At 48.9% G+C, this 25,517-nt stretch overlaps 3 protein-coding genes across 3 annotated transcripts; 1 reads left to right on the top strand and 2 right to left on the bottom strand.

Annotated features, from left to right (window-relative positions):
* Positions 1-880: 880 nt before the first annotated feature.
* On the top strand, positions 881-2,443 carry LOC308058064 (uncharacterized protein; the record flags this gene model as incomplete). Its single annotated transcript, XM_080412074.1, is given in 2 exon segments — positions 881-1,207; positions 1,209-2,443. Coding segments are annotated over 2 exon segments (582 nt in total), but the record flags the coding sequence as incomplete, so codon positions are not given.
* Positions 2,444-13,079: 10,636 nt separating this feature from the next.
* LOC308058063 (hydrocephalus-inducing protein homolog) lies at positions 13,080-16,635 on the bottom strand (the record flags this gene model as incomplete). The annotated part of the gene is made up of 5 exons (XM_080412073.1): positions 15,664-16,635; positions 14,815-15,078; positions 14,088-14,233; positions 13,525-13,746; positions 13,080-13,196 (listed from the first exon to the last, which is right to left on the bottom strand). The coding sequence occupies exons 1-5, from the start codon at positions 15,872-15,874 to the stop codon at positions 13,080-13,082; spliced, it is 960 nt and encodes a 319-aa protein (XP_080268199.1). The 5' UTR covers positions 15,875-16,635.
* A 2,334-nt stretch (positions 16,636-18,969) lies between these two features.
* On the bottom strand, positions 18,970-24,920 carry LOC308058030 (hydrocephalus-inducing protein homolog). The gene is made up of 8 exons (XM_080412040.1): positions 24,255-24,920; positions 23,978-24,150; positions 23,265-23,463; positions 22,305-22,404; positions 21,307-21,406; positions 20,642-20,810; positions 20,124-20,362; positions 18,970-19,800 (listed from the first exon to the last, which is right to left on the bottom strand). The coding sequence occupies exons 1-8, from the start codon at positions 24,459-24,461 to the stop codon at positions 19,629-19,631; spliced, it is 1,359 nt and encodes a 452-aa protein (XP_080268166.1). The 5' UTR covers positions 24,462-24,920; the 3' UTR covers positions 18,970-19,628.
* Positions 24,921-25,517: the final 597 nt, after the last annotated feature.

Below are 25,517 nucleotides of genomic sequence, written 5' to 3'. Positions count from 1 at the left end.
CCTACTCTGTAATACTGGAGGTGCAAGCATGTTTAGTTTTAACATGATTTCATTTTCTTGCACTGATTTAAATATAAATTATGCATTTTTTGGGCATGTTTTTGAAATGTAAGGATATTCTGTTAAGTGTACTTGCAGGGACTAATCAATGCATTAAACCTAGGGTTCTTAACAGTTACTTCCCTTGTGCACACTTGCAAGTAAGCATCCAGAAGCTGCGATCTTAAATATAACTGAATTTTACTGAAGTACTACAAATATTAAACCCAGATTTTTAAAACTGCTATGCATGTAACCATAGTTGTGGAAACAATTTTCAGAAGGGTGCCTGCACGGTATTTTGGGGGTGAAATACTCACTGAATTGCGTATGTGAGGAGTGTTTTTGTAGTTAGAAGTATAGGATGGAGCCAACACCTGACCACTATCAAAAGGACAGCCTGATTACATTTAGTGTTCAAGGTTTGATGTGACCAAAGGATTTGTTGTTGTCGTTAGTGTTCTAAAAGAAAATAATCATTTATTTACAGAAGCTGCAGAAGCCAAATTTGACATTGTTAATGAATGTTTCCCAGCAGTTCAGGAAAAACAGTAAGCTATTTGGAACAGATTGCATAGTATACTAATGTTTAAAAAACTACTTAGCAAATCTACTTTTATATAATTCTTTTCCTATAGTAAATGAGAAAAGTAGCATTTTGAAAACACAGCACTTGGGCATTTCAGAAAACATAAGTCATGTTGTTAAAATGAAGGTATTATCCCCTCCTAAGCCTTTGTCCCTGGCCAAGTCCTTTCTCCATCCTGCCCATCCTTGACTTGGTTCCTTTTCCAGACGTTCCCAGATTACTCCATTAATCTGGTAACATGCCTGTTGCCATTTCCATAACTCCTTTTGTTGTTTTGACATAACTGCCATGTCTCCAAAGACGGTGAAACATGAAGTATCTTGCAAGTCAGTACCAAAGCAAACTGTCTTTCAAAATCTAAATAATTTGCAAGATAAACAAGAAAGTTGGAACAAGAAAAGCATGATTCAGGCAAAGTTTCACAGAAATGATGACTCCCTTTTTGCAGAATCTAAGATGACAGACTGGAAAAAAGAGACACCTCAGCTTCTCTCAGATAGTTGTGGTCTTAAGGAGAAAAAGTCAAGCTTCAGTAATGGCTTTGAAAGTGATAATAGTTCTTTGTCAGCAGGAAAAAACCCCAAGGCTTGAAAGTCAAAGACCAAACTCTGTCTTTCTTGAACATGTGGATGATGAAGATACAGAAGAAGAGCAATGTGAAGTAGATAACAAAGTCTGTGAAGCACTGAAACAAGAAAGTGAACACTTGTGCTTGAATAGGCATGAAGGAAATGTAAGAGCAGCATTTCACTCAGGCACCAAAGTAAGTTATATAAGGATGATTCAATCACAAAGGTATTTTCTAAGGGTGATAAAGGTAAGAACCAAAAGGTAAACTGGATTTCTGTTAATATTTCATGTATATCCATCTTTTGATCATCCTTTTTTTATATTAGAAAATGCCTTTACTCCTAACCAAAGCAGTTTCTTAGGTATAAGAATAATATTGGGCAGTATTTTCAATATTTTTTTATTGGTTGCAGTGGTTTTGCAGGAAAAGAAATAGGCAGTATAATTTTTCTGAAATAAATTAATTTTTTCTCCGTTGTATGTACAGTTTTTATCTGTCAAGATTTATTGCCATTTAGTAAAATACCTGGTGTGATGGCTGAAATAGAGGAAGCAAAAAGTTTGAATAAGATTGAGAGCAGGAAGTTAGTGATTTTCCTGGAGCAAAGTAGAGGAAAAGGAGCGTGTTCCAAAACAATGTAACTGAAATGAAAGCTAGAGTTAGGCTGACATGAAGAATTGCTTCTCTGGAGCTTTGCAGAGCCAGGGCTAATGACTTAGGGCTAATGTCATTGCTGTCTCCTCATAGAGTCCCATGGAAAAACTGAAGGCCTTGTAAAACAAAGCTCAACAAAGTTTCCCTGTTGTCTTACACAGGAAAAGCATTTTTAAAGTTGTCGATGGGTGGCTAAGAAGGTGCTTGCTTCTGCTATTTCCAGCTGTTTGGTCAATCTCTTTTAGGAAAAATCACCTGAACAGGAAGAAGAGGAGAAGGAGCAGGAAAAGGAAGACACAGGTGAAGAGCTACAAACTGCAGTTGTTGAGGGTGTGAAAAACTCTATTTGTAATGATAGCCATCAAGTCCACAGTGCTTCCAAAGACAACACTGGTGAGAGAAGTGAGTTAGTGAATACTGATCCCAGTTCTTCCTCTATAAATATTAATGCACAGAAAATGAACTGAAATGGTGATTGACTTCTGAAACAGTAAGTTTTTCCCTTGCCTGTGAACCCTAGTGGGCATTGGCAAGGAGGAAAGTAGCTTTTGTTCCTTTTCATTCATTCCTGAAGAACAAATTGTGGCCTTGGATTCCAAATGATGCTAAATGGAGCATGTGTCATTCTTGGTTTTGTTGCTGTGTTCTCCCTGAAGCGATCAGAACAAAGCCTCTCCTCTTTTTAAATGGCAATGCTTAGGTGTCTACCTTCTGGGAAGGTGCAGGGTAAAAACTGCTAGTCAAGGAAGGTCTTTTCTGGTAGTGCTACAAAAGGAGCATTGTTTCTTGGTGATTTTAGCGTGAAGATGTGTCGGGTGGTGTTTCTATGGTACTTCTTGTACAGTGGATGGTGGTAGTCAGTGGCAATTTCTGGAGCTGTGGACTGGAGAGCAGGTGACCTAAACTCTGTATGCCACAGGGCTGCAGCGTGCTGGAGCCTTTTCCTGAGTGTGACCCAAACACGTCTTCAGTGCTGCTTGTAGCTGTGTCAGCTGTTGTGCATAGCCATCTTCTGCTGGAGAGGTGGCGATCCAAAGGAAGTACCGTGGTATGTTGTGTGCTGGGTGTGAAGAAACCCTTGAATTCAACACTCACTGCTTAGTTTGTCCTCAGCAACAGAACCGCTGTGCATCTTTTGGGCGCAGGGGTGATGGGGAAAAGCAGAGTGAAATAGAAGGGCTCAGTGTCTCACCTCTTACTGCCTTTGTAGGTGCCCTGACTGCGGTGGGAGCAGAGGAAGAGGAAGGTGCTGAATCTCCCTGGGATTCTGAGGTATTTCCTGTGAAGGACACCGGGGTTCCCAGTGGGGCGGGGGTGGGGAGCGAGATCCAGAAGCACTCGGAGCTTGGGCCCTGCCGCGGCTGAGGCTTATTTCCCCTTCTCCTGGTTCTGCTGTATGTTTGTAACTGGGGGCCCTTGAAATACTTGTGCTGTGTGCTAGCTGTTCAGCGAGGCTTGGGATGAAGGTAGGTCGAGCTAATGATCTGGGTCTCATGGCAACTGGCCCTTGGAGTTGGGTGTCTGCAGGAGCGGTCTGCAAACTGGGACCACGCGCGGCCATCAGTTAGCTGAGGGGAATGTGCTCGAGCTTGTCTAGACAACAATTAACATGATGAGGCATGTTTGCAGAGCACAGGGGGGTGGGAGACGGATGGCGCCAAGGATGGCGCCAAGGAAAGGTAACACCTTGCTGTTAATTGATGGCAGTTAACCACCAATCGGGGATTGCCTCTAGTATGCAAGGCTTAGCTTCAAGAACCAATTAGTTTAAAATGCGCAGCTTTTGAAAGTGTTTATAAACTCGTGCTTCTGTACAATAAATTGACATTTGCTTGCATCAAGCTGCGTCCCGTCTCTTCATTCGCCGCAAATTGGTGACCCCGATGTGATCCGTTTAAGGATCTATAGTGAAGGGCTTTTGAATCGCCTATCTGAGCGACATGCAGCAAATCCCACAGAACTTTGAATGATCCACTGAAAGGAAGCAGGAGCCGGCCAGAAATCCCTCCGGAGTTGAGAGGTGAGCTGTGGGAAATCCGTAACGGGGAATCAGGCTTCGTCCCCAGAAGGAGACGTTTATGAGCTTATGAAAGGTCTTCTTAATAAACATAAGAAAAATATCTCTGGGCAAGACCTTAAAGCAATGCTCAAGTGGGTGCAAGTAAATATGCCCGCAGTGACTGCATCTACAATTTTTACGCGGGAACTTTGGGACGGCACAGGGGTGAAATTATGGGATTCTGCGACAAAAGGCAATACTGAGTCCCACCGTCTGCTCTCTTCATGGAGAGTTATTTTTGAGACTCTGAAAGCACAAAAAGAAAAGGCAGAGGAAGGAGAGGAGGAGGAGTCGCAAGCTCCTATAGCCCTGTCCTTATCAGCCTCTAAATCACAGTGCTCTAAACCCCTGGGTGTCAATGCAGTGGGGTATCCGCCAGAAGAAGACCTCTTTGACCCGGGACCGGTAGAGCCTGAACAAGAACCTGATTTATACCCTCCTGATCTACGTGATGTGTGGGCAAAAATAAAGAAACAAGCCTTAAAGGAGGGGGATCTAGAAATGGCTATAACTATAGTTGCTCCGGTCTTGTATTCTCAGGGTCGGGCAGGGGGAGCACGATGGGAGCCTCTTTCTTTTTCGGTTGTTAAAGAACTGCGCCGCACGGTTACGGAACATGGTATTTCTTCTCCCTGTTTTATAAGTCTGTTATCTTCTGTGTTTGATACTTATATCATGACTCCTCATGATTTGAAATCTTTAGCACGATTGCTATTAACCCCGACTCAGTATACGTTGTGGGAGTCGCATTGGAAAGGAGGATTGCAAGCACTCCTGCTCACGTACGTTAACCATAATGGTGCTGCATCAGCTGCACTGACAATAGAGCATCTTACGGGCACCGGTGCACGTGCTGATCCGGTAGCGCAGGCTCAACACTGCCCCCGTGCGGCTCTCGAGGCAATTAGAGAAGAGGCGAAAAAGGCTTTTTTCCAGGTTCCTGACGTACAAAAGCCACAAAAAGCTTTTACTAACATCACTCAGGAGTCTCGAGAACCTTATATGCAGTTTATTGATAGACTAAAACAGGCTTTGGAACGTCAAGTAGATAATGCGGAAGCTCGGGATATATTGTTAACAAAACTAGCTGTTGAAAATGCTAATGTTGATTGTAAAAGGCTACTGAAGTCTCTTCCCAACCCGAACCCCGCTCTGGTGGAAATGGTGGAAGCATGTAACCGAATCGGTACGGTTGACCACAAGTTTGAAGCTATGGCTGCTGCTTTTGCAGCGATGCGTGGTGTGGGGAATTGCTATGGTTGTGGTAAGCCTGGTCATCTAAAGAGAAATTGTCTTGCTCGGGCTGCGGGGAATAAACAACAACCTCCTGGTCCTGGATTTTGTCCGACATGTCAGAAAGGGCGTGATTATGCTAATCGATGTTGACCTAAGTATGACTTCCAGGGACAACCGATACAGGGAAACCGACCACGGAGCGCGGGGCAGCGATGCGCGCAGACACAAGTGCCACAGCTGACATTTCAACAAGCTCGGAGAGAAGCACCGACACCTCAAGTCTCTGTCCAGCAACCTCAGGCAGCGCCGGACTGGACCTGGCAACCTCACACACAGTAACACTGCTTGATTCCTGGGTTCATTTATTATCAACAAATGTCAAAGGACCATTACCCTCCGATACACAAGCTCTGTTAATTGGTAGATCTTCCACAACATTGTCTGGTCTCTTTGTTTTGCCAGGTGTTATTGACCCTGACAGTGTGGACGAAATCAAAATCATGGCACGGACTCCATTTCCACCTTGTACGATACCTCAGGGTAGTCGAATAGCGCAATTGATTCTGATTCCAGCAAGGGTAAACTCTCTTATCACTGACCATCCTCCGCAGATGAGAGGAGGTTTTGGATCCACAGGGTTACCTCACATTTTGTGGGTACAATCCATTTCTCCACAGCGACCTATGTATCAGTGTACCCTTATTTACAATGACCAACAAATAGCACTAAATGGGATCATTGACACTGGAGCTGATGTCACAGTAATTTCTCAAGCCAAATGGCCTCCGCAATGGCCACTGACTAATGTCTCTCAGACACTGGCTGGGATAGGGGGGACCAGTAACAGTCGTCAGAGTTTGGAACTAATTTGAATTCAAAGACCAGAGGGACGTGTGGCTTCTGTTAAATCTTTTGTGCTGCCTGTCCCTATGGTTTTGTGGGGATGTGATATATTGTCACAATGGGGAATGTCCATCCGTACACATTTTTAGATGGGGCCATTGAAGTGCGCAACACCCTAAAAATAACCTGGAAATCTGATGTTCCTATTTGGGTGGATCAATGGCCCCTTCCTTTGGAAAAACTTCGCGCACTTCAAAACTTAGTCTCAGAACAAGTGTCCCAAGGACACATTGTACCTTCTACTAGTCCATGGAATTCACCTGTTTTTGTTATTAAAAAACAAACTGGCAAGTGGCGCTTGCTCCATGATCTCAGAAAAATTAATGATGCTATGGAAGATATGGGAGCCCTCCAACCCGGGCTCCCGTCCCCAACTATGATCCCTCGACATTGGCATCTAACTGTCATAGATCTTAAAGATTGTTTTTTCAGTATCCCGTTACATCCAGATGATGCCCCGAAATTTGCCTTGTCAATTCCAAGCATCACCATGCAAGCTCCGTTGCAGGGATATCAGTGGGTTGTACTGCCACAAGGTATGAAAAATAGCCCTACAATGTGTCAATGGTACGTTGCAAAAATACTCAGTCCTGTCCGAAATGCTATGCCTACTGTGTTATTGTATCATTATATGGATGACCTTTTAGTGGCAGCACAACATCATGAAGTCATGGAGAAAGCTGTAGCCCTTGTCACAGATGCTGTGAATTCGGCAGGTCTCTGTATAGCACCAGAAAAGGTCCAGAAGTTTCCCCCTTGGAAATATCTGGGCTGGCGAATAAGAGCACAAACTATTGTTCCTCAACCATTGCAGATCAATACCAATGTAAGAAACCTGCATGATGCACAAAAATTACTGGGAACAATAAATTGGGTTTGACCACTATTGGGAATTTCTAATACAGACTTGGGTCCTCTGTTTGACCTACTGAAAGGGGACACTAATCTTTGTTCTCCATGTAATCTTAACTCTGAAGCAGGTACATCTTTACAAAAGGTTGCCTCAGCTATCGCTTCTCGACAGGCCCACCGATGGGCCCCTGAACTACCTTTTTACTTGATTATTTTAAACCCTGCTCGACAGCCTCATGCCCTGATATTTCAATGGGACCTTCAGAACTCAGACCCCCTGTTGATTATTGAATGGATCTTTTTACCTAACCAGTCTACAAAAACTATTTTGACACAACATGAAATGTTTGCCTCTCTGATTGTTAAAGCTAGATCACGCCTGTTAACCTTATCAGGGAAGGATTTTGTCTGTATTTGTCTACCAATAACAACAGTATACTTACAATGGCTTTATCGGCAATCAGACACCTTTGTTATGGCATTTGCCGACTATACGGGTCAAATAACTTCCCATCCACCTTCACACAAACTGTTTAACATTGACTTTCGTCTGATGTTAAAACCCAAAAGAAGCAAACAACCCTTACAGGCACTTACTGTGTTTACAGATGGATCAGGCAAATCACATAAATCTGTTCTCCTTTGGTGGGATGATCAACAGAGACAATGGGACTCGGACATAGAGACAGTCTCCGGTTCACCTCAAACAGTAGAACTGAATGCAGTTGTTCGTGTTTTCCGAAAATGGAACGTACCGCTCAACCTTGTTACTGATTCCGCTTATGTTGCAGTTACTGTTACACGAGCCGAAGCTTCTGTGCTGCGGAATGTTTCACATTCACAACTTTTTACCCTGTTACAGGAACTTATTTTCCTTTTGGACTCTCGATCTGCACCTTATTTTGTTATGCATATTAGGTCTCACACCTCACTACCTGGTTTTCTCTCAAAAGGCAATCGATGAGCTGATCTATTGACGTTACCAGTTCAAGTATTGCCAGACCACATTGCACAAGCTAAACTAAGTCACTCTTTTTTCCATCAAAATGCTGGAGCTCTTGAATGACAGCTTGAACTTCCTTCTCAACAAGCATCAAATATTATTGCTGTCTGTCCTGATTGTCAAAAACATTCTTTCCCATCAATTGCTGCAGGAGTTAACCCTAGAGGATTACAAAGCCTACAATTATGGCAAACAGACGTCACACATTATTCTGAATTTGGTAACCTTAAATATATCCACTCTTCCATTGATACATTTTCAGGTGCCTTGTTTGCCTCTTGTCACACAGGAGAAAAGGCACGAGATGTTCGTAGACATTTAATGTGTGCTTTTGCTACTTTAGGTATTCCCTTAAAGATAAAGACAGATAATGGTCCAGCTTATGTTTCAACAACTATAAAAACCTTTTTTGCCCTATGGGGTATAACTCATATTACTGGCATTCCTCATTCCCTCACCGGTCAGTCTCTCATTGAACGGTCTCATCAGCCTCTAAAATGTTTATTACAACAACAAAAAGGGGGAATGGGAATGGCTATTCCAGAGGAACGGTTACAGAAAGCATTGTATGTTTTCAATTTTTTAAATTGTTCTTTAATAGATAACAACCCACCGATAGTTCCCACATTTTACTGCAAATACCTCCTTCAAGGCACGGGTTAAAGCCCCAGTATTGGTTCAAGATCCAGAAAAAGGTAAAATTATGGGACCATATCCTCTTGTTACATGGGGAAAAGGTTATGCTTGTGTCTCCACAGAAAAAGGACCCAGATGGATCCCAGCAAAGAATGTAAGACCTTCCCGTGAACCTTTACCGCAGACAACTGATACCGACACCGACCCTACAGAATGAAATAAAAACTGCGTGAGGATTTCTGTTTTGCATTAATGTCAGGTAAACAAATTCAGGATATAGCATCTAGATTTCGCTTTTTACAGCGCTTGGAACGGACAATATCGCCCTGGATTAAACCACTTAACAAAGGTAATACGTTTGGACCAGACCAGATCCCCAACGCACTGACGGCACCGCTAGCAGATATTATCTTCCATTACATCGACTTTCAACGACACTGTCATGAACCAGATTGGACAGCGTCTCGATTTCTACAGTTATGTTGCTATGAACATGGACCATCTTGTCGACCGTGGATCAAGATTCATCGTGAACTCTGTGATCACGATCGCTGGTGAGTTGTAAGACTAAGGGACAGATGGGGTCATTGGATGTGTTCTGAGTGTAATAATCAAATATTAAGGTTTAATCATATACAGTGGGCTGAATGTTTTATGGGAAAACCTCTTTTGGAATTAGAGGGAGTTATAGGGTTAGGTTCTGAGATTTTGCCAAACTTAGTTTTTGCAAATTTTTTATCATTGATTGAAAGCCTAGAAGTACGGGCTATTGCACGGTTGTTGTTTCAATATATTGTATTAGCAAGCAGAATTTATATTATTAACAAGAACATTATTGTAGGATTAGAGTGTGGACAATCAATTGCAGTGCCTCGGTCATGGACAGTACGATCAGAAGAATGGCTGGTTGTAAAACGACGATGGAAAAAGAAAAAGAGAAACAAGTGTTGTCAGTAATATGGATAATGATGTTCATACCTGGACCTTGGCCTATTGAAGGTGGCTCTTATCCCCCTTTTCTACCAAAGGTAAATGTTTGGGTCATGTTGGCGAACTTGACTGGACAGGATACTCTGTGTCTTGCTATGGCCACTCCGGATCAGCCTTTTTCCACATGTCTTGTGGGCTTACCATTAGATGAATGGCCTATACCTAGGGACCTTCAAAGTCTTTTTCTACCCAAAAACGTATCAAAAAATGTGACAGGCAATTGGGATGTATGGATACCCCATCTCCCACTGGCCACTTTGGAACCACAAGAAATTGAACTCCTTGGTTCTGTAAAAATGGATTTTTGCATAAAATTTAACTACATGGGAAAGAATCAATCTAGGGCATGGGACGTTTCCCCTACTCATCCTGTTTTTAGAAATGCAAGTATCTGGTGTAATTACACTGCTAACAACTTGTCTAAATCTAGCAATGCTCCACTCTCACTACCTGCTGGAGTATTTTTTATTTGTGGTGATAGAGCATGGCCTGTCATTCCTTCTCATATAAAAGGAGGTCCATGTAGCTTAGGGCGACTTTCCGTCCCGACTCCTAACACATCTATGATTTTACAACATTGCTACTCTCAAAGGACAAAGCGTGGCGTTCATGCATTTGCCTCCGATTGTGATGATAACATGCAATTTTGGTCCTTTGGCCAACACTTCATTGCATCTCTTCTGTTGCCTGGAGCTGCTGCAGGAAAGGCTCTGGCAACATTAGATAAGCTTGGCTGTTGGCTTGCCAAACAAACTAATGCCACAAGCAGTGCCCTGTCTGGTCTTTTATTAGATGTTGATAGTGTTCGCCACGCAACATTACAAAATAGAGCTGCAATAGATTTTTTGCTTCCGGCACAAGGTCATGGCTGTGAAGAGTTTGAAGGGATGTGTTGCATGAACCTTTCAGATCATTCGGAATCAATTCATGCTAGCATCCAAAGATTGAGGGATGGAGTTTCTCATCTTCAACAAAGTGATACTTGGGATTGGTTAGATAAACTGTTCAGTGGTTGGGGCATTTCAGAATGGTTAAGAAGTTTAGTGAAGATGATTATATATGCTTTAGTTGCTTTTTTGTTTGTTTTATTACTTATACCTTGTCTTTTACAATGCTTACAAAAATTAATAACTCATTCGATTTCAGGGGTTCTTTTTGTGCAACAGGAAGGGGGAGATGTAGGACAAGGCCTCAAGGACAGGAGTCCAAGTACTGATAGCCTGATGAATAGAGACTTGTTAGAACTTGTAGGACACAAGCCCTGGGAACCAAGGAACAAGCTAACTGCAGACCCCTGAGCCGTTACAGCTGAGGAGGCAGCCAGACGGACAGAGAAACAAGTAGCCAGATAAGGGAACGGATGGCGCCGATATGTAATCAAGAAAGCCGCGTAGAAAGAAACTCCCTAACTTTGGAATAGAAATTATCGCTATGTCAAGATAAACTAATAAGTTCCTATTGTTCTAACAGTGTGCCTTAAATATCAACCAATCCCTGTTTTTTACGCTTAAGATTTAACCAATCAGTGTGTAATATGTAGAAGGTAGAAACATATGTAATTGTAAGAAAATCACTAATAAATGGACAACTTGCTTGCATCAAGCTGTGTCCCGTCTCTTCATTCGCTGCAGCACCTTACCATCCATCCAGACTGGGTGGAAGCAGCTCCCCAGTGTGGCTCAATGCCCTTTCATCCTCCACAGCCGCCATCCGGTTGTATTCCAGGGCCACATTCCCCGTGTTGGACAGCATGGAACTGAAAAGCAAGAAGGAGGAGTGAAAAGACAATGACCAATAAATACAAAGCAAGTAGAAAAGTAACACTGTATGGTGAGCTTCTGGTACCCCTTCCTTGATGCTCAGGAGTATCTTTGTCCCCAGGCAACTCTGCCACGTCTAGAGCACTGCCCTGGGCTACCTGGAGACAAAGTGTTTCAAAGTTTGGAGGTTAAAGAGGAAAGGGCAGGCATGGTGCCCAGGAGACTTAATCCAAGGGTCTTATTCTGGTCTTTACATCTCAGTTTGACATTATTTTGACTGCAAACCTGTCCTTGAGCAGATGAGGACAAGCAACACGCAATGGAAGCAAATCCATGGTTGTTGTCAGCAGAAAGGCATGGCAGAATTGAACCTTTCCTGGCACGCCTTGGCAGGACGGTGGCCACCATCTCCTGCTTGGCTTTACGTGCAGATACGCAGGCCCCAGCACCCTGCCAGGACTTGGACAGGATGAAACAATACATGATTTGTTTAAAGAGAAGAACAGCAGGTGAGACTGAACACAAAGCCCTAGAAGGGACTCGAGTCCACATGTGAGGCATCTCCAGGCGCCCAGGGTGTGTGGAAGCTGAAACCTCAGAACCAGCAGGCAGCAGCACACACACCCCTGCCCCCACCCCCCGCCAGGCCTAATCACCCAGTTAGAAATTAGAAGAGGTTTATTAAGTGGCCAAACAATAAACATGTCAGTGTTTTATTTTTTGCCTTTATTGGCACTTTATTGCCTTTATTTTCACCAGACCACGAGCAGAAGGAGAAGCAGAGGCCACCAGAGAGCACGGCACAGCTCCGGCGAAGCAGGCACCAGGTCAGCCCTGGGCAAAGGCAGCTCCCACGCACGGGTCCCTGCCTGGCCTCTGGCTCTCACGTGAATGTCCTCGTCTGGAAGGGCAAGGTCTCCTTGCACTGAATCGTGTCCGTATCCAGCTTGAGCTCAGCGTAGTCGACAACAGCACTGAGGCAAAGCTCCACCTCACGGCTGCTCTCCTCCAGGACAGTGTGAGCTGGTTCTGGGTCTGTCTCGATCACCTCCAAACAGGAAAGGGAAGAATCACTGAGCAGAGCCTAGAAAGCCCGGCTGAGCAAGAGGAGGCTTTTGGCCTCCAAGATCAGCCACATACAGGGGCTAGAAAGGACCATTCCCATTTATTTCCCCGGGAAGGTGACAAAATTTAACCCTTCCATTACAGTGTTTGTTTCTACCGACTGAACACCATAATCACCACCATGACTGAGAATACACCCATGGGGACAATGACTGGGTCATAGGTACCTGTCCCTGTGTTTCAACCCTGTAGAGTATCAGACCTTTTTCATGGCCCACTACAGATCCAGCAGGCCTCTAAATTAGGATTAAGTTCCCCTGTGGAGGTTCTGTGGATGAAGAACCCCAAGACTGAACAAAACCAGAAAGCACCTTTTCCCTCTTGTCTTAGCGGGAGGTGCTTTCCAGACACCATGTGTGGGGCAACAGCCACGCTGGTGAGGGCTGGGGACGGGCATTTTGGAATGGGGACGAACTCACTAGGAAAGCCTCCGACTGCTGCTGCTGATGGGGAAGAAGTATGGTTTACAGGTCTTAAAAAGGCTCAGAAACTAGGGAGGAACACGTGCCAGGTACGTGTGTGTGGCACTTTCTGGAGCGATGCTTCTCCAGACTGCTGCACGACTGCCACGCAGCACCTGGGCTGCTCCACAATGAGATATCCCACACAACATGGGCACCACCACCAAAATCTCTGCTATCGGTGTAGGCAGAGCTGACAGCTCACCCACCATGTGCCGGTGGGCTGGCCAGCGCACACACAAGAGCACTAGTGTGGCTCTCCACTCCAAAACAAGAGTCAGAGTGCAGCGCCTTAAACTCCTTGTTGGTGAAAAGGCACTGAATTTGACGAAGAAATTTTAACACCACAAAACGTGATAAAATCATAAAATGTGCCCTCCCGTTCAACACAGGTTGCAACACTTCAGCTTTTGGCAGAGACCGGTAGTTTGCATGTGGCTAAACGTGTCTTGTCAAAAGACCTCCCCATTTTGTGTTGGTGTCACAGGTCACTGCATCTGCCTCTCCCCCAAAACGCACTGCGGGTGAACCTCACGGGTGGATTAAACGTCAGGAGGACGCAGGAGCTGCTCAGCCAGCAGAGATGGTGGCCTGCCAGGGTTTTTTTGTAGCAGCTCCGTTAGCTTTTCCTGTTTGTGTTTCTTACCTCCTTCTTCACAGGCCACGTGGCTCCTGGGCCCCTCATGGTGGTATCCACCCACTTGATGGTGCGCAGGCAGTCATCCCAGTCTTTAATCTGCTCCAGCGGCAGCGGGAAGGTGATCCTAGCCACGTTGCACTTCACAGGGTGCATTTTGAAGGTGACCGCGACATCCGATTTCAAGGTCACTGTGATGGCCTTAGCACAGCCAGCATGGAGGTGTCCCACCTAGGGAGAACCAGAGAGCCAAGACCTAACTGGAATCACTAGCAAGGGCAGGATTGGCAGCAAAGAGATCGATCGATGTGGTGAGCAGCTGTGCCAGGAATCTGCCTCTTACCGTGTATTCATCTGGGGTTTGACAGAGGAAAATACAAAAGATGCCACCTCCTGTAACACTGAGCCTTTTCTGTGGGGTTGACAGCCCCGTGCCAGCTAAGCCAGGGATTGCACATCCTTTGTGGCACTGAAACAGGCTCTCACCGGTACGTGGTGACTCCCTGCCAGCTCCTGGGAACCCGCCGGGCAGGGCTGGAGCAATGGGAAAAGGCAGAGCCATCCAAACTCACCTTGGGGGAGAAGTGAAATGGGGTGTCTGCCAGCCACTCAAACCGCATCGCCTCCGTCCTGCTGCAGTTGGTGATGGTGAAGGTCACGCTGTAGGGTTTCCCGATGTGACAGTCCCCGAACGGGATGTGATTCACTCTGGCAGCTGCTAGGAATGAGAGCAGGAGGTCTCAGTGTGCCTGAGGTCCATCCACCCCCCTCACATCCACAGAGACAGGCATGGCCAACTCTTCCTTGCTCCAAGCCTTCCTCCCTGGGGAGACGCAGTTCCCCATCCTACCGCTTCCATGGAAGCGCCCTGCCACATCCCTAAACCCGTGGCTGTGGCTGTGCAGAGCCACGCAGCACAGCATGCACTGCCCCTCTGCACAGAGCCAGCACGCTCCCAGACCGCCAGGCCAGGGGGTGACAGCACAGGCTGCGTATATCGAGGGCACAAATCATTAGACACGGGCTTCATCTCCATAGCATACCATGGGCTGGCAGCCCTCCTTTTGGAGATACTCAGCTGAACGCGGGTATCTCTGACCCTTCCCTGCTAGCCTGCAAGCTTCTCCCTTGACAGACGATCTTCTCTTCTGCTCTCAAGCTGCCTCTTCAGCCTCTGCAGGCTACAAAAGGCAGCAGGATCTGGCTGCTAAAGCTGGACCGCAGGTGCGCGGCACAGGGTGAGCAGAAACGTCTGTTTTCCTGTTCCTTGATCCACCTGGGCAGCCTTTCCTCTCTTACCCTCAATTACGTCTTCCTCTAGATTGCCCTCAGCATTCTCCTCCTCCTCACTATCTGCCACCAGTCCGTGGATGTTATCTAGCGTGAAGTCATCCTCGTAGCCTTCGCCCACCAGCTGAATGTCGGTCTCCTCATACGGGTTGTTCACCACTGACAAGTGGATCCTGCCTTCCACACGTTGGGCCAGGGTGGGTTTGAAAAGCACGTCAAACTCTGCTAATTCCCCACGGAGCAGGACCAGGAGAGCGGTGTGAGGCTTCCTCTCTGCACAGCAATGAAATCAGCGACAAGTGATACAGCTGTACCGCTGAAATATTTCTGTGGGGCGTAAGGGGTTGAAACCCAGCTACCTCTAAGCACAGGTTCTCCCACCAATGGTGCCAGACCCTCCTCCTATGTTCACAAGGCTACGACAGCACCACGCGTATCACTGCTGAAGTGTCTTAAACACAGGTTAACACCCAGCGCTCACTCAAACTGCAGTCAGTCAGCTCCTGCCACACGTAAAGCTGAGCCAAAGAATGGGTTTGGCTTCTGTTGGCTGGCTGTGGGCTCAGGGGCTGCCTCCATTCAGGCTGCTACTCCCACACGCAGCAAAGACCTCAGATGGTCCGCTGAAGTGGTGACAGCCCCCCGCAACTCAACCCACCATGTCCAGAGGAACAGAAAAAACTTCCAACCACTTTCTAGGAGGAAGCCGTGCGCAGAGTCCACATGAAAAGCTGGGGGTACAGAGAGCCCCAGCGAAGAAACAACATCTAACATTTGGCGGCTGCTTGGCCAAGCCAAGAGCAGGGCACACAGTTCTCCCCTGTGTGGATGACCGCGCTTCACGCTTACTGGATTTACCTCCTGCAGGAGAGTCCTCCTTCACGCCCCCAGCTTGGTAGACGCATTGTGTGGTGGGCCTGGCTTTCAAGAAGAAAACTCCCGCTTCATCCAACAGGTCTATTGTCAACTGAGAAAAAGGAACACAGAGCACAACCACACTGGTGTGGGTACAGGGTGACACGTGGGTTGGCACCGTACTGGTGCTGGTCCAGCACGGGGCATCCAGCATGCTTCCCCGCTTCAAACACAGCTCTTAGCTAAACTTACAAAGTTCAAGTAAAACTAGACAGAAAAAAGAAGCGTTCAGAGGCGTTGGGATACAAAAGTAATGAACAGAATTTTTCATTAAAGTGTAGTAAAATGGGATCAAATACAATCTAATGCAACTAGGACATCACACGTGCCCACCCGAGAATCAAAGCGTGAGAAGAGAGATGGGGGGAAAACACCCCACCAACTTTCTTGCGTTGTATTTAACTGAAAAGGATAGGCTAGTCAGAAAAATTGCTTTTCCAAGAGGAACTCTCTTCCTGGAAATTACAAGTCAGTCATTTGCTTAAAAAGAATTTCTGAGAGCTGTTTCCAGGTCTGCCATGCTTCCTGGGACCTTTTCTCCACGAGACAAGCACTTGTTCCCAGACCAGAGCGTTCCCTGAGCAGGTCCTCACCTGGACAGGTAGGGTGCCACCATTATGAAGGACCAGAGGGACTTTTTGTGAATCACCCAGCAACAGCTTCTTAAAGACCAGCAGAGGGTTCCCTCTCTTACTGTGAAGTACCGGGCGCAGGACTGTCACCCGAGGCAGAGTCCCATCTCCACTGACACGGAAGGTCAGGCTTTGCGCTTTAATTGCTGCAGGGCTGCAGGAAAGGCAGAGGAGAGATCGTGACGGCCGGCACTAACCAATTTCCCACCTGGCAAGCAACAAAGAGGGGCCACCCACTGCATTTTCCCTGGCTGGTGCTCCTGTACCCCACGACACAGGTCTCCTCCACCAACCCCCCTCCTCCCAATCCAATCAGGGCCATTCACAAGAGCTCTGAAGAGCCAGAACCTTCCAGAGTAGCAGTTAAAGAACATGTCACTGAATCGAATCATGCAGCACAGCAGGTAAATAATGAGGCGACAGGTGAGACATGGCAAATTCACTGGCTGCGATGATATGAGACACATGCAAAAAGCATGAGCGCAGCATGGAAATAGTATAAAAGCAAGAAGGGAAAAATAAATAGCACCATCAGTAATGATTATTTCCAAGGACGCTAAAAAAGGAATTGCGTACTAGAGCAGAAAGCTGACTTGTCCTGACTCAGCCACTAAACGGCTGGGGAAGAGCCGGTCAGAGCCCTGGTACACACGTCCCAGGACAGGGGAACTGGGCTCCTCTTTTAGAAGGGCTCCAGTCGCTCCTTTGACAGAGAATAGCTTAACATACCCCAGGTAATCACATACAATCATCTCATTTTAACAGAAACAAGGAGGAAATAATGCACGCTGGCTGGCTGGCACAGAAACGGCTTCATCTAAACCTTTGTCCTTGGAAAGCCCCAGCTCAACTGTTGCACATCTCCATTTCTTGCTGATTCACTAACTCCCAGCTGGCTACCAAATGCTGCACTGCCTTCACAGTCACTCGCAGAGGCTAAGCTATAACCCCTTCTCTTTCTACTCTGTCTAGTAGTTACCGCCTCCTCTATTCTCTAATGCTAAGCACTCTGCCTAAGGCTACTGAGAGCATCAGGGTTAACAAGAGGTCGGGGTCCTCCCAGAGGAGGGGCAGCCATCAGGCAGGTCCCCCCGCCCAGATTTCACAGGGGGAGTTACCTCGCCAGGACATCGAGGGAAGCCTCAAAAGTGCACTGGTAGCTCTGCATCATCTGTGGAGTGAAGGTCACTGTAGCAAAGGCGTGGGAGCAGCTGGGCACGCACATCCGAACGGGATCCACCTTGGAAATGTCACTGATGGGGCTGTGAAACTTGGGGGAACCCACAGAGCCGTGTTAGGAGGAAACATCCTTCAGTGTTTCGTACGCAGTCTTATTCTTATATGCGTCACCGGGAACAGCCCCAGACAGCGTGTCTCCCTTCCTGCTTGCCCTGGGCAGGCTCCTTCCATCGCAGGGGTGACTCCAAAGCGGTGCTGACCTTGCACAGGGAGCCCAGGAGCGCAAAAGCTGGCTTTGAGCACTGGGCAGCGACCCCAGCACACAAGGGAGGGGGGCACTGCACGGAAACCCCGCAACTAACCTCAAACTGGCCTTTAAAGAGAAGGAAAAGGCCAGGGAGCCTGAGGGAATGGTCTGCTTTGAGCCCAGGCACGTCAGGCCAGTAAAGGCCCCCTCTGAGAGGGCTTCCAAGAGATGTGCAGAAGGGTTTGGGTCTCCCACCAAAGACCCAGCCTGAGCGGTGAGCCAAGGCCTTGCTCGAGACGTGCCAAATTCAGAACTGCCACCCTGGCACTGCTGCTCCCCCCTGTAGCCTGACCTGCACGGAGCTGGACTAGTGCGGGCAAGAGGAAGCAACGAGTCTGGAGAACAAGGCAGCGCAGCCTGTAAAGAGCAGCGGTCACCTTGGCCTCTTGTTCTTACCTCACCGGCGATGGGTTTGATGGAAAGGACCACATTGCAGGGGACTTTGTTGACATTGTGGATCTTGAAGTGAGCTGTGGCCCGGTGCCCAACCCGAACGTCGGTGAAGATAAATAAACTTGTTCTCATCTCTGACATACACACCCTTGTCTCGCATCGTCTGCGGGGTCTGGCAGAGGTTGACGTTGCTGCAGATTCGATGCTCCTCAAAGATGGACTCGATGTCATCAACCACAAATGCTGCGGAGCAGAGCAGAGGGAGGGCTGAATGCTGAATTCCTGATGAATTTTTCGGGACCCTGCTGGCCTCTCGGAAGGCTTGATAAACCCTTTCTGCCCAGGTCACTGCAAAACCCAGCCTTGGGCGGGGAGTCGGCTGCGAGGATGGAGCTCAGTCCCAGTCAAGGAGTATTGCTTTCCTTTTATCCTTCCATGCATCCCTCCCAGCCTCTCCCCGCTGGCTGACTTGAAAAGAACTGGAACCTCTGAGGATTTTAGGGTTTAGCTTCAAGGTCAGGGCGCCTCTCTTAACCAAGCAATAAGTTCAGGTGCTGACCAGCAGCAGGTCTGGCTGTGGGAACCTGTGGACGGGGCGTACCTGGGAGGCAGGACTCAGCCAGCAGGGTATAGGGGATGCCGAGGGGATTGTCCTGGGGGTCTCTGTCACTGATATCGATGTGCAGGTGCTCCTCGCACGTCCCCAGTGATTCTGCAGAGCAAACCACCGTGATCATCTGCTGGCCCCCAGGAGGGATGGAACCAAAGCCAGGGTACACCGTGAACATGCCTAGAGTGAGGCGAGCCTGCAGAAAGAGTCCCAGGAGAGGCTGACGTCCAGCAGCCCAGCCTTGAGCATCCCCAGCAAGGAGTACGCCGCTCCTCAACCTCCAGCCAGGCCGAGCCCCCAGTCCCAGGGCAGGGAGGGATGACTCCACGGCCCAGAGGCAGCCCCAGGACGAGAGGGACAAGCCAGGAGGAGCTGCAGGCCTATCCTGGCTGGCACAGAGGATGGAGTTTGGGTGTAAAAGGTGAAGGTGCTAGCTGGGATCCTCCAGCCTCAGGGGTAAAACAGGAGAGCAGAAATAACTGTGAGAAGTGACGGGAGGGAAGGGAGGGGACTGGGAAGACGAAAACACAAGGTCATCTGGTATCTATGGAGTGGGACTTCAAACAGGAACGTGCCCACATCTGTGGTATTCACAGTCCTATTTTGGCTAGCAGCCACCAAAACACGGGACCTGCTCCTCTCTCTTGACCCCACAACTCCAAGTCTGAGCCAGAGCACGGGACTGTCAGTGCAACTGAGCAGCTCCTGCCTCTGCTTGTGGCTGGGAGATGACGGACCTCCATCGTGCAGACCATGTCCCACCCCACGGTGTGACACGGAGCCCCCATCAGCGTCCTCCCCCAGCACCCGCAGCAGTGTGTCTTGGGGAGCGGGAGCCACCCACCTGCATGGAGGGGCTGGCAACCTTCTGCAGCGAGTGCTTGCTTTTCTTGGCTGAGGAAGTCCTTTGGTGTAAGTTCTCACTCTTGCCAGAGTGGGCAGATTTCATTTGACATCCACTAAGAGGAGAAAGCAGAAACATCCATCATGCTGAGCCCCCACCCTGCCTTCCTCTGAAGCCAAAGCTGACCTTCCCCTCCCCACAGAGGAAAGCCTCCCTGCCCCTCGCAGCCCCCGGCGGCACCTCCTGCAGCTTACAGACAGCTCAGCTGTATCACCAGCTTTGCCCAACACACGGGGACACTGAGGCATTTTTCCACTCCCTGTTCACAAGCAGGTGACGTGAACTGGACAATAACCCAGGTGTCTGGGCTGCCTGTCACACACCAGCCACGCTGTCGTGCCTCCTCAGGCAGGACAGGTGATGCAGGTCTTCTCTCACCTTTTCTCTTGCAATCGGGATGCGTCCTGGTCTGCTCGGTAGATGAGGAATTTAAAGTCAAGGCTGCCTTTGTTCTCCAGCATGAAGGTGCAGGTTTTCCTGCTGCCCTTCACCATGGCACCGAAGTTGATGAGCGAGGCGGGGTGAATGCTGTACTTGCTGAACACAGCTTTCGCCGACACCCTCACTGGGATGACGGCGACGGTCTCGCCTCCTCCGCAGATGCTGGGCTCCATCACCTGCAGCCAGAGGAGGGCTTGGTAAAACCAGCAAAGAGGCCAGCCTCTGACTCTGTTCCCTGATCCCATCCCAGGTCCCCATCAGCTCATCCTCCCTGTTTCAACGCCTCCTCCGGAGCCAGACTTTCAGCTCCGCTTAGGAAGCATCACAAATGTTTTCTGAGACATTGCTGTCACCTACGAGAATTACCCAGCTAAAGCCCTCCTTCCAGAAGGCACCTGTCCTGCTCACGCTCCCAAGACGTGCTGTGCCACCACTGCCTGGCTGGGGCAGCTCACCTGGTAGTGCAGGATGGGTTTGTCCTCGATATTCACTTCCGTCTTGGGGTGGAAGAACACCTGGACCTGCACAGGGCGCCCGGAGGCAGCCAGCAGGCCCTTCTGCGGCTGGATAGTGAAGTGGCTTGACAGGTCTGGTATGGTGGTGCCTGCAGCTTTCAGCTGGAAACTGGGGAGAAAGGGAAGGAACAAAGACCTCTGCAGTTAAAAGTACAAGTGCCACCAGCACAGCCAGGACTTGACATAAGACCATAAAAAAATTAAAAGAGAAAGAGTCCAGCTCTGCTTGGGGAATCTCAGATCTTGAGAGAGTGCAGACCATCATGAGTGTTGCAAACTAACCTCGACACCCAATTTTCTCATCCCCTCCTTTAAAGAGTCATAAAGAGAAAGGAGCTGCCCCTCAGAGGAAGGCAATGGATCTCAGCAGTGAGTGGCTTCAATTTCAGGGCCTCTCCTTCTGGTTCCTGCTCAGCTGTGAAGGACTTCTGGTGTGGGGCTGCATTCTCCCTTAAAGTCTCTGAGATTAGGGAGCCCGGGCTTTTTATTTAACCAGACCACGAGGCAGCCAGCACGGGAAGCGGTTCTAGCCATGGGCAGGAGGAGAAGGCAGGCCTGGGCAGATGGTGGCACCACGCGTTCACAGAGCAGGCAGCTGGACCCACCTGTACGCAATCTCGTACTTCCCCTTGTTCCTCAGAGTCAGCACTTGCTTCGCATCATCCAGGACTTTCAGGACTCCAAAATCCACGGTGCCACCTGCACCTGCAGAAAACCCGCAGAGCCAGGCAAGAAACGGGGAGTATTAGTGAGCTGCTACAGACCACACCAAGTGACAAGACAGATATTTCAACACTTCCAGGCCAATTTCAATTGGCCTCTCAATACTGAAATGGGGCTTATAAGAAAGGTGGGGACAGGTGTTTCCTGGGGGGCTGTAGTGACAGGACAGGGGGCAATGGCTTTGAACTGGAGGAGGGGAGATTTACATGAGCTGTTGGGAAGAAATTCTTCACTGTGAGGGTGGCGAGGCACTGGCAGAGGCTGCCCGGAGCAGCTGTGGCTGCCCCACTCAAGGCCAGGTTGGACGGGGCTTGGGGCAACCTGGACTAGTGGAAGGTGTTCCTGCCCATGGCAGGGGGGTTGGGACAAGACAATCTTTGAGGTCCTTTCCAACCCAAACTGTTCTATGACACTTGGAGTTCTCAGGCAGACCAAAACCCTTCTCAGGCAGCCCAAAACCCTTCTCAGGAAGTTTCCATTCTTGGAAATTTTCTTTAGCTACTTTGCTGCCCTTGCTCTTCTTACTCGGAGAATATCTGCAGGGTTTAGCAGGTGAGGAGCTGGGTTTCTGTCTTCTTGCTTCCAAGCACTGATCCAACAACTTTATGTGCCCTGCTGAGCCCTCAGGAGCTGCCAATTGCTCGCTCACATCGCTGTTGTTTCTAAGCCCCCAGACCAACCTGCACACTGCAAAGCTCAGGGGCGAGAGACTCGAGGCTGGCTGTGCCCTGACAGCCCTTCACTCCACTCAACTTGCAGGATACGCGCTTTATGTGACCGGGCCACGCTTGCATGCTACCCCATCCCAAGCGCTTTGGTTGCTCACCTGCCAAGGCAAGGCAACGCACCCAGACTGCTTTGTTTTGGGGCATCCACTGACCTTTAGGAATGTTGATGATTGGAGCAACATCATAGCCCTCTGCAGAAATGAGGATATTTTCAGTCTGGACAATCCCCAGGATGTTTTCTGCATCTGAAACCTGAGGCAGCGAGAAACGAACAGTGCTTAGACCGTTCTCTTAAATTCTTTTGGTAGACAACATACGAGTCCTTGTCTCTGCTGGCTGCTTCCACCATGGCCTCCCCTGCTTGACAAGCACTTGTGGATTCCCAAACTCTCCCAACCTGCTCATCTCACGGGCTGACCCGGCGAGATGCTGCTGCAGTAAGAAGCCCTACCAGCCCAGCTCGGCACTCCTTCAGCAGGGAGTGCTGCCGCGGAAGCACACGGGGAGACACAGCGATGGAAAAACAACCTCAAGAATTGTGAGGTGTCCCAGAGCAGGTGGCATTGACCGTCAACCCTCTCCCCTTCAATCACCCAGCATCCTCACTGAAGTGCAGCCCCCAAACACGGGGAACAAAAGCCCAGGGTGACAGCTTGTTGCTCTCCGTTAAGAGCCCCGGTCAGGCTCCAGCATGGGCGCAGGGAGCACGCCGAGGTCTGGACAACCAAACAACAGCATTCAACCACGCACAGCGGCAAGGTGGCTGTAACGCGGGCTCAGGACACAGCGCCTGGTTGTCTGGGCTGACGCAGATGCTCAGGGATGCACCATGTGCTCTGGTGAACCCAGGCTGAGGCAGCAGAAGTTGGGGTCACAGCAGCCTTGTGTCCCTCAGGTGCAGCTCTTCCTGGCCCGGCAGCACACATGCCCCCTGAAGCTCAGCTATAAGAGCAAGTTCCTTGCCGCTAAGGGCCTGCCCCCCCGGCGATGCGGGTAGAAAGGAACCTCGGGAAGGCTTATCCTTTGTCCCCCTCTTTGCAGGGAACCCTTCAAGCACAGCCTCCACCCCAAAGATCTCGTTGCCCTGCCAGGGAGGGCACAGTCCCCCTCACCTCCAGTCGGATCTTCTTCTCAATGTTGAGAGCCTTTGTGGGCTTGAAATACAGATGCACATCAAACTCCGTGCGTGGACCAACGATGCCCTCACGTTGTGACACGGAGAAGTCCTCGCCCAGGTTTTCCAGCCCACAGAGCCGCCAGGCCACAGGCAGCAGGGTGCTGTTTCGCAGGACCAGGGTCTTGCTGTCCTCCCTGCAGAGGCAGAAAGACACCCTGCACCAGGTGCTCGATGGTCAGGATAGGCCTTGCAACTGAATGCATCTTGGAGCAGCCCTATGCATTAGTTTATATATATATCTTTATCTATACACATCCAGTATTTATAGAATCCATAACATTAGTTAAATGTTTTCTCTGTGTCACAAGTCTCAGGAGGTGAGGTCCTGGGGAAGGGCTGGGTGCTAACGGTGTATCCAACAGAAGGGACATAAGGAGGAGCAACTGCACTGCTCTCCGAACCAGCAGACGAGATACAAATGAATCAAGATGCCCATTGCACCACGTTGCTGGGGGGCTACAGAGCTTGCGGCTGTCCTGAGAGAACCAAGCCAGAAAGGAACGGTGAGCAAGAGACCGGGAACTGCTGGCAGAAAGAGGGACGCCAGCCCAACATCCAGCCTGAAGGGCCATGCAGCCAGCCAGAGAGGCTGAAGGGGAGCTCACCGACAGCACCCGTCCCCAGCAGAGGGGCCGCGGGATGACTGACCTGTGCAGAAGCAGCCTGTTGAAATGCACGTGCTTGGGGCTGACCCTCAGCTCCACCTTCACCCCCTGGCAGCACAGGGGGAAGACCACCAGCTCTGGGTTCTCCTTAATGCGGCAGACGAGCTTGTCTTCCACCAGACCAGCTGAAGTGGGGTACGCCCAAATGCTCAGCTTCTAGCCCCGTCCCCGAAACAAGAAATACAGAAGAGCACTCAGTGAGCAGGAGGAATGGCTCCTGGGCACTTACACCAGTGCCTGCCCTACCTGCTGTCCCCTACCTGCTTCTCGTTCGGTTTCAGCCTCATGCTGGGAGGTTCTACAAGGAACGTGTCCGCCTTGAGATCGCGCTCAAAGGAGAAATGCGCCTCTACTTCCAAGGGGGTGACGTTGAGGATGGTTATCGTCTCACAGTTGCTGGGACAGTCCAGTGCCTTGTACCTGTCCGCAAAAGGGGAGAAGGCTGCAGAGGAGACCGTCGCCTTCATCCCACACCAAGGAAAGCGGCATGTCCTGGCAGCGGGAGGCTGCACTGCAAGACCATGTTCCAATAAGCAGGCCAAGGAAAAGGATCATTTTCAGGGGCACACTGGATGCTATGTGTGTCCATCCTTGCGTTACTTTGATGTCCACCCCTGTACTTGGTGCCTCCAGCCCAGACACGTGATGATGCACAGGCCACTTAAAGAGCATTTTACAAATTAGAAATTCAAAGATGCCTGGAAAAACAGAGGTACTGCAGGCACGTGGGTTCTCCCCCTTTCTTTGTTGGGTTTCCTTCCCTGCAGGGTAGAAAGAAATGCTCTTGGAAAGAGCTTTTAAAAATAGTTTAGCTTTTGTCTTCCAAAACAGTCACGAGACTGCCTTGTATTTCACAGGTTAGCTCAAAGTCTGAGGGAAGGAAATAGAGAGGATTCATTCCCAAGAGGAATGCTGAATTTAAAAAAAACGTCCCTTCCCTCGTGTATGGAGCAGATTTGGGAGTTAAAGGGTTAAAAAGCACAAACAGAAACCCAAGGCCATGCAGCAGCCTGACTAAAGATCCTCTTTTGGTTTTTGAACTGTTTTGATTTCATTTGCTTGGGTTGTCAAAATACCACTAGCTCTCCAGAGCTCCCATGAAGAGGAGAACTTAATTTCTAATATTGAAAAAAAAGCTATGTTAAAAATAGAAATGCGCCAGCAGCTACAATGGCAACTTTTTCAGGCAGTCTTTGTCCAGCATTGAGGACGGGGAAACAGAATTTCCATTTTCATTCTTCTGCAGATCCCCCACGCCCCCATATCGGCAGGTCGAATCATAAGGCCTTACTAATATTACAAACGGATGAATGTTTTACAAAACCATCAGCAGAATAATTGCTTGTTCAGTCCACCTGTAGAGCTCAAAGCACTTTTAAAAAACACCATAAAGTTCATTTCGTAGGTGGCGAAGCTGAGATGTGGCGGGGGGACACAAGCTGCTCCAAGTGACCTTCAGGCTGGAAGCAGCACATGGTTCTGGCCACCAAGGCACCCACCAGGGAGGAAGATCAGCTCCGTCT

The sequence above is a fragment of the Falco punctatus genome (genome assembly GCF_963210335.1).
Source record: "Falco punctatus genome assembly, contig: scaffold_23, whole genome shotgun sequence".
NCBI lineage: Eukaryota > Metazoa > Chordata > Aves > Falconiformes > Falconidae > Falco > Falco punctatus.
This window is presented reverse-complemented; position numbering and strand designations above follow the sequence as displayed.

Bases quoted from the DNA above. Each gene is read 5' to 3' on its own strand.
- LOC308058030 (XM_080412040.1), bottom strand. From the start codon at position 24,461: ATGAAGGCGACGGTCTCCTCTGCAGCCTTCTCCCCTTTTGCGGACAGG. The intron at 22,405-23,264 runs GTGAGGGGGACT...TCGCTGCCTCAG, and splicing joins AGAAGAAGATCCGACTGGAG to GTTTCAGATGCAGAAAACAT. The intron at 19,801-20,123 runs GTGAGAGAAGAC...TTCTCCTCTTAG, and splicing joins TCCCGATTGCAAGAGAAAAG to TGGATGTCAAATGAAATCTG.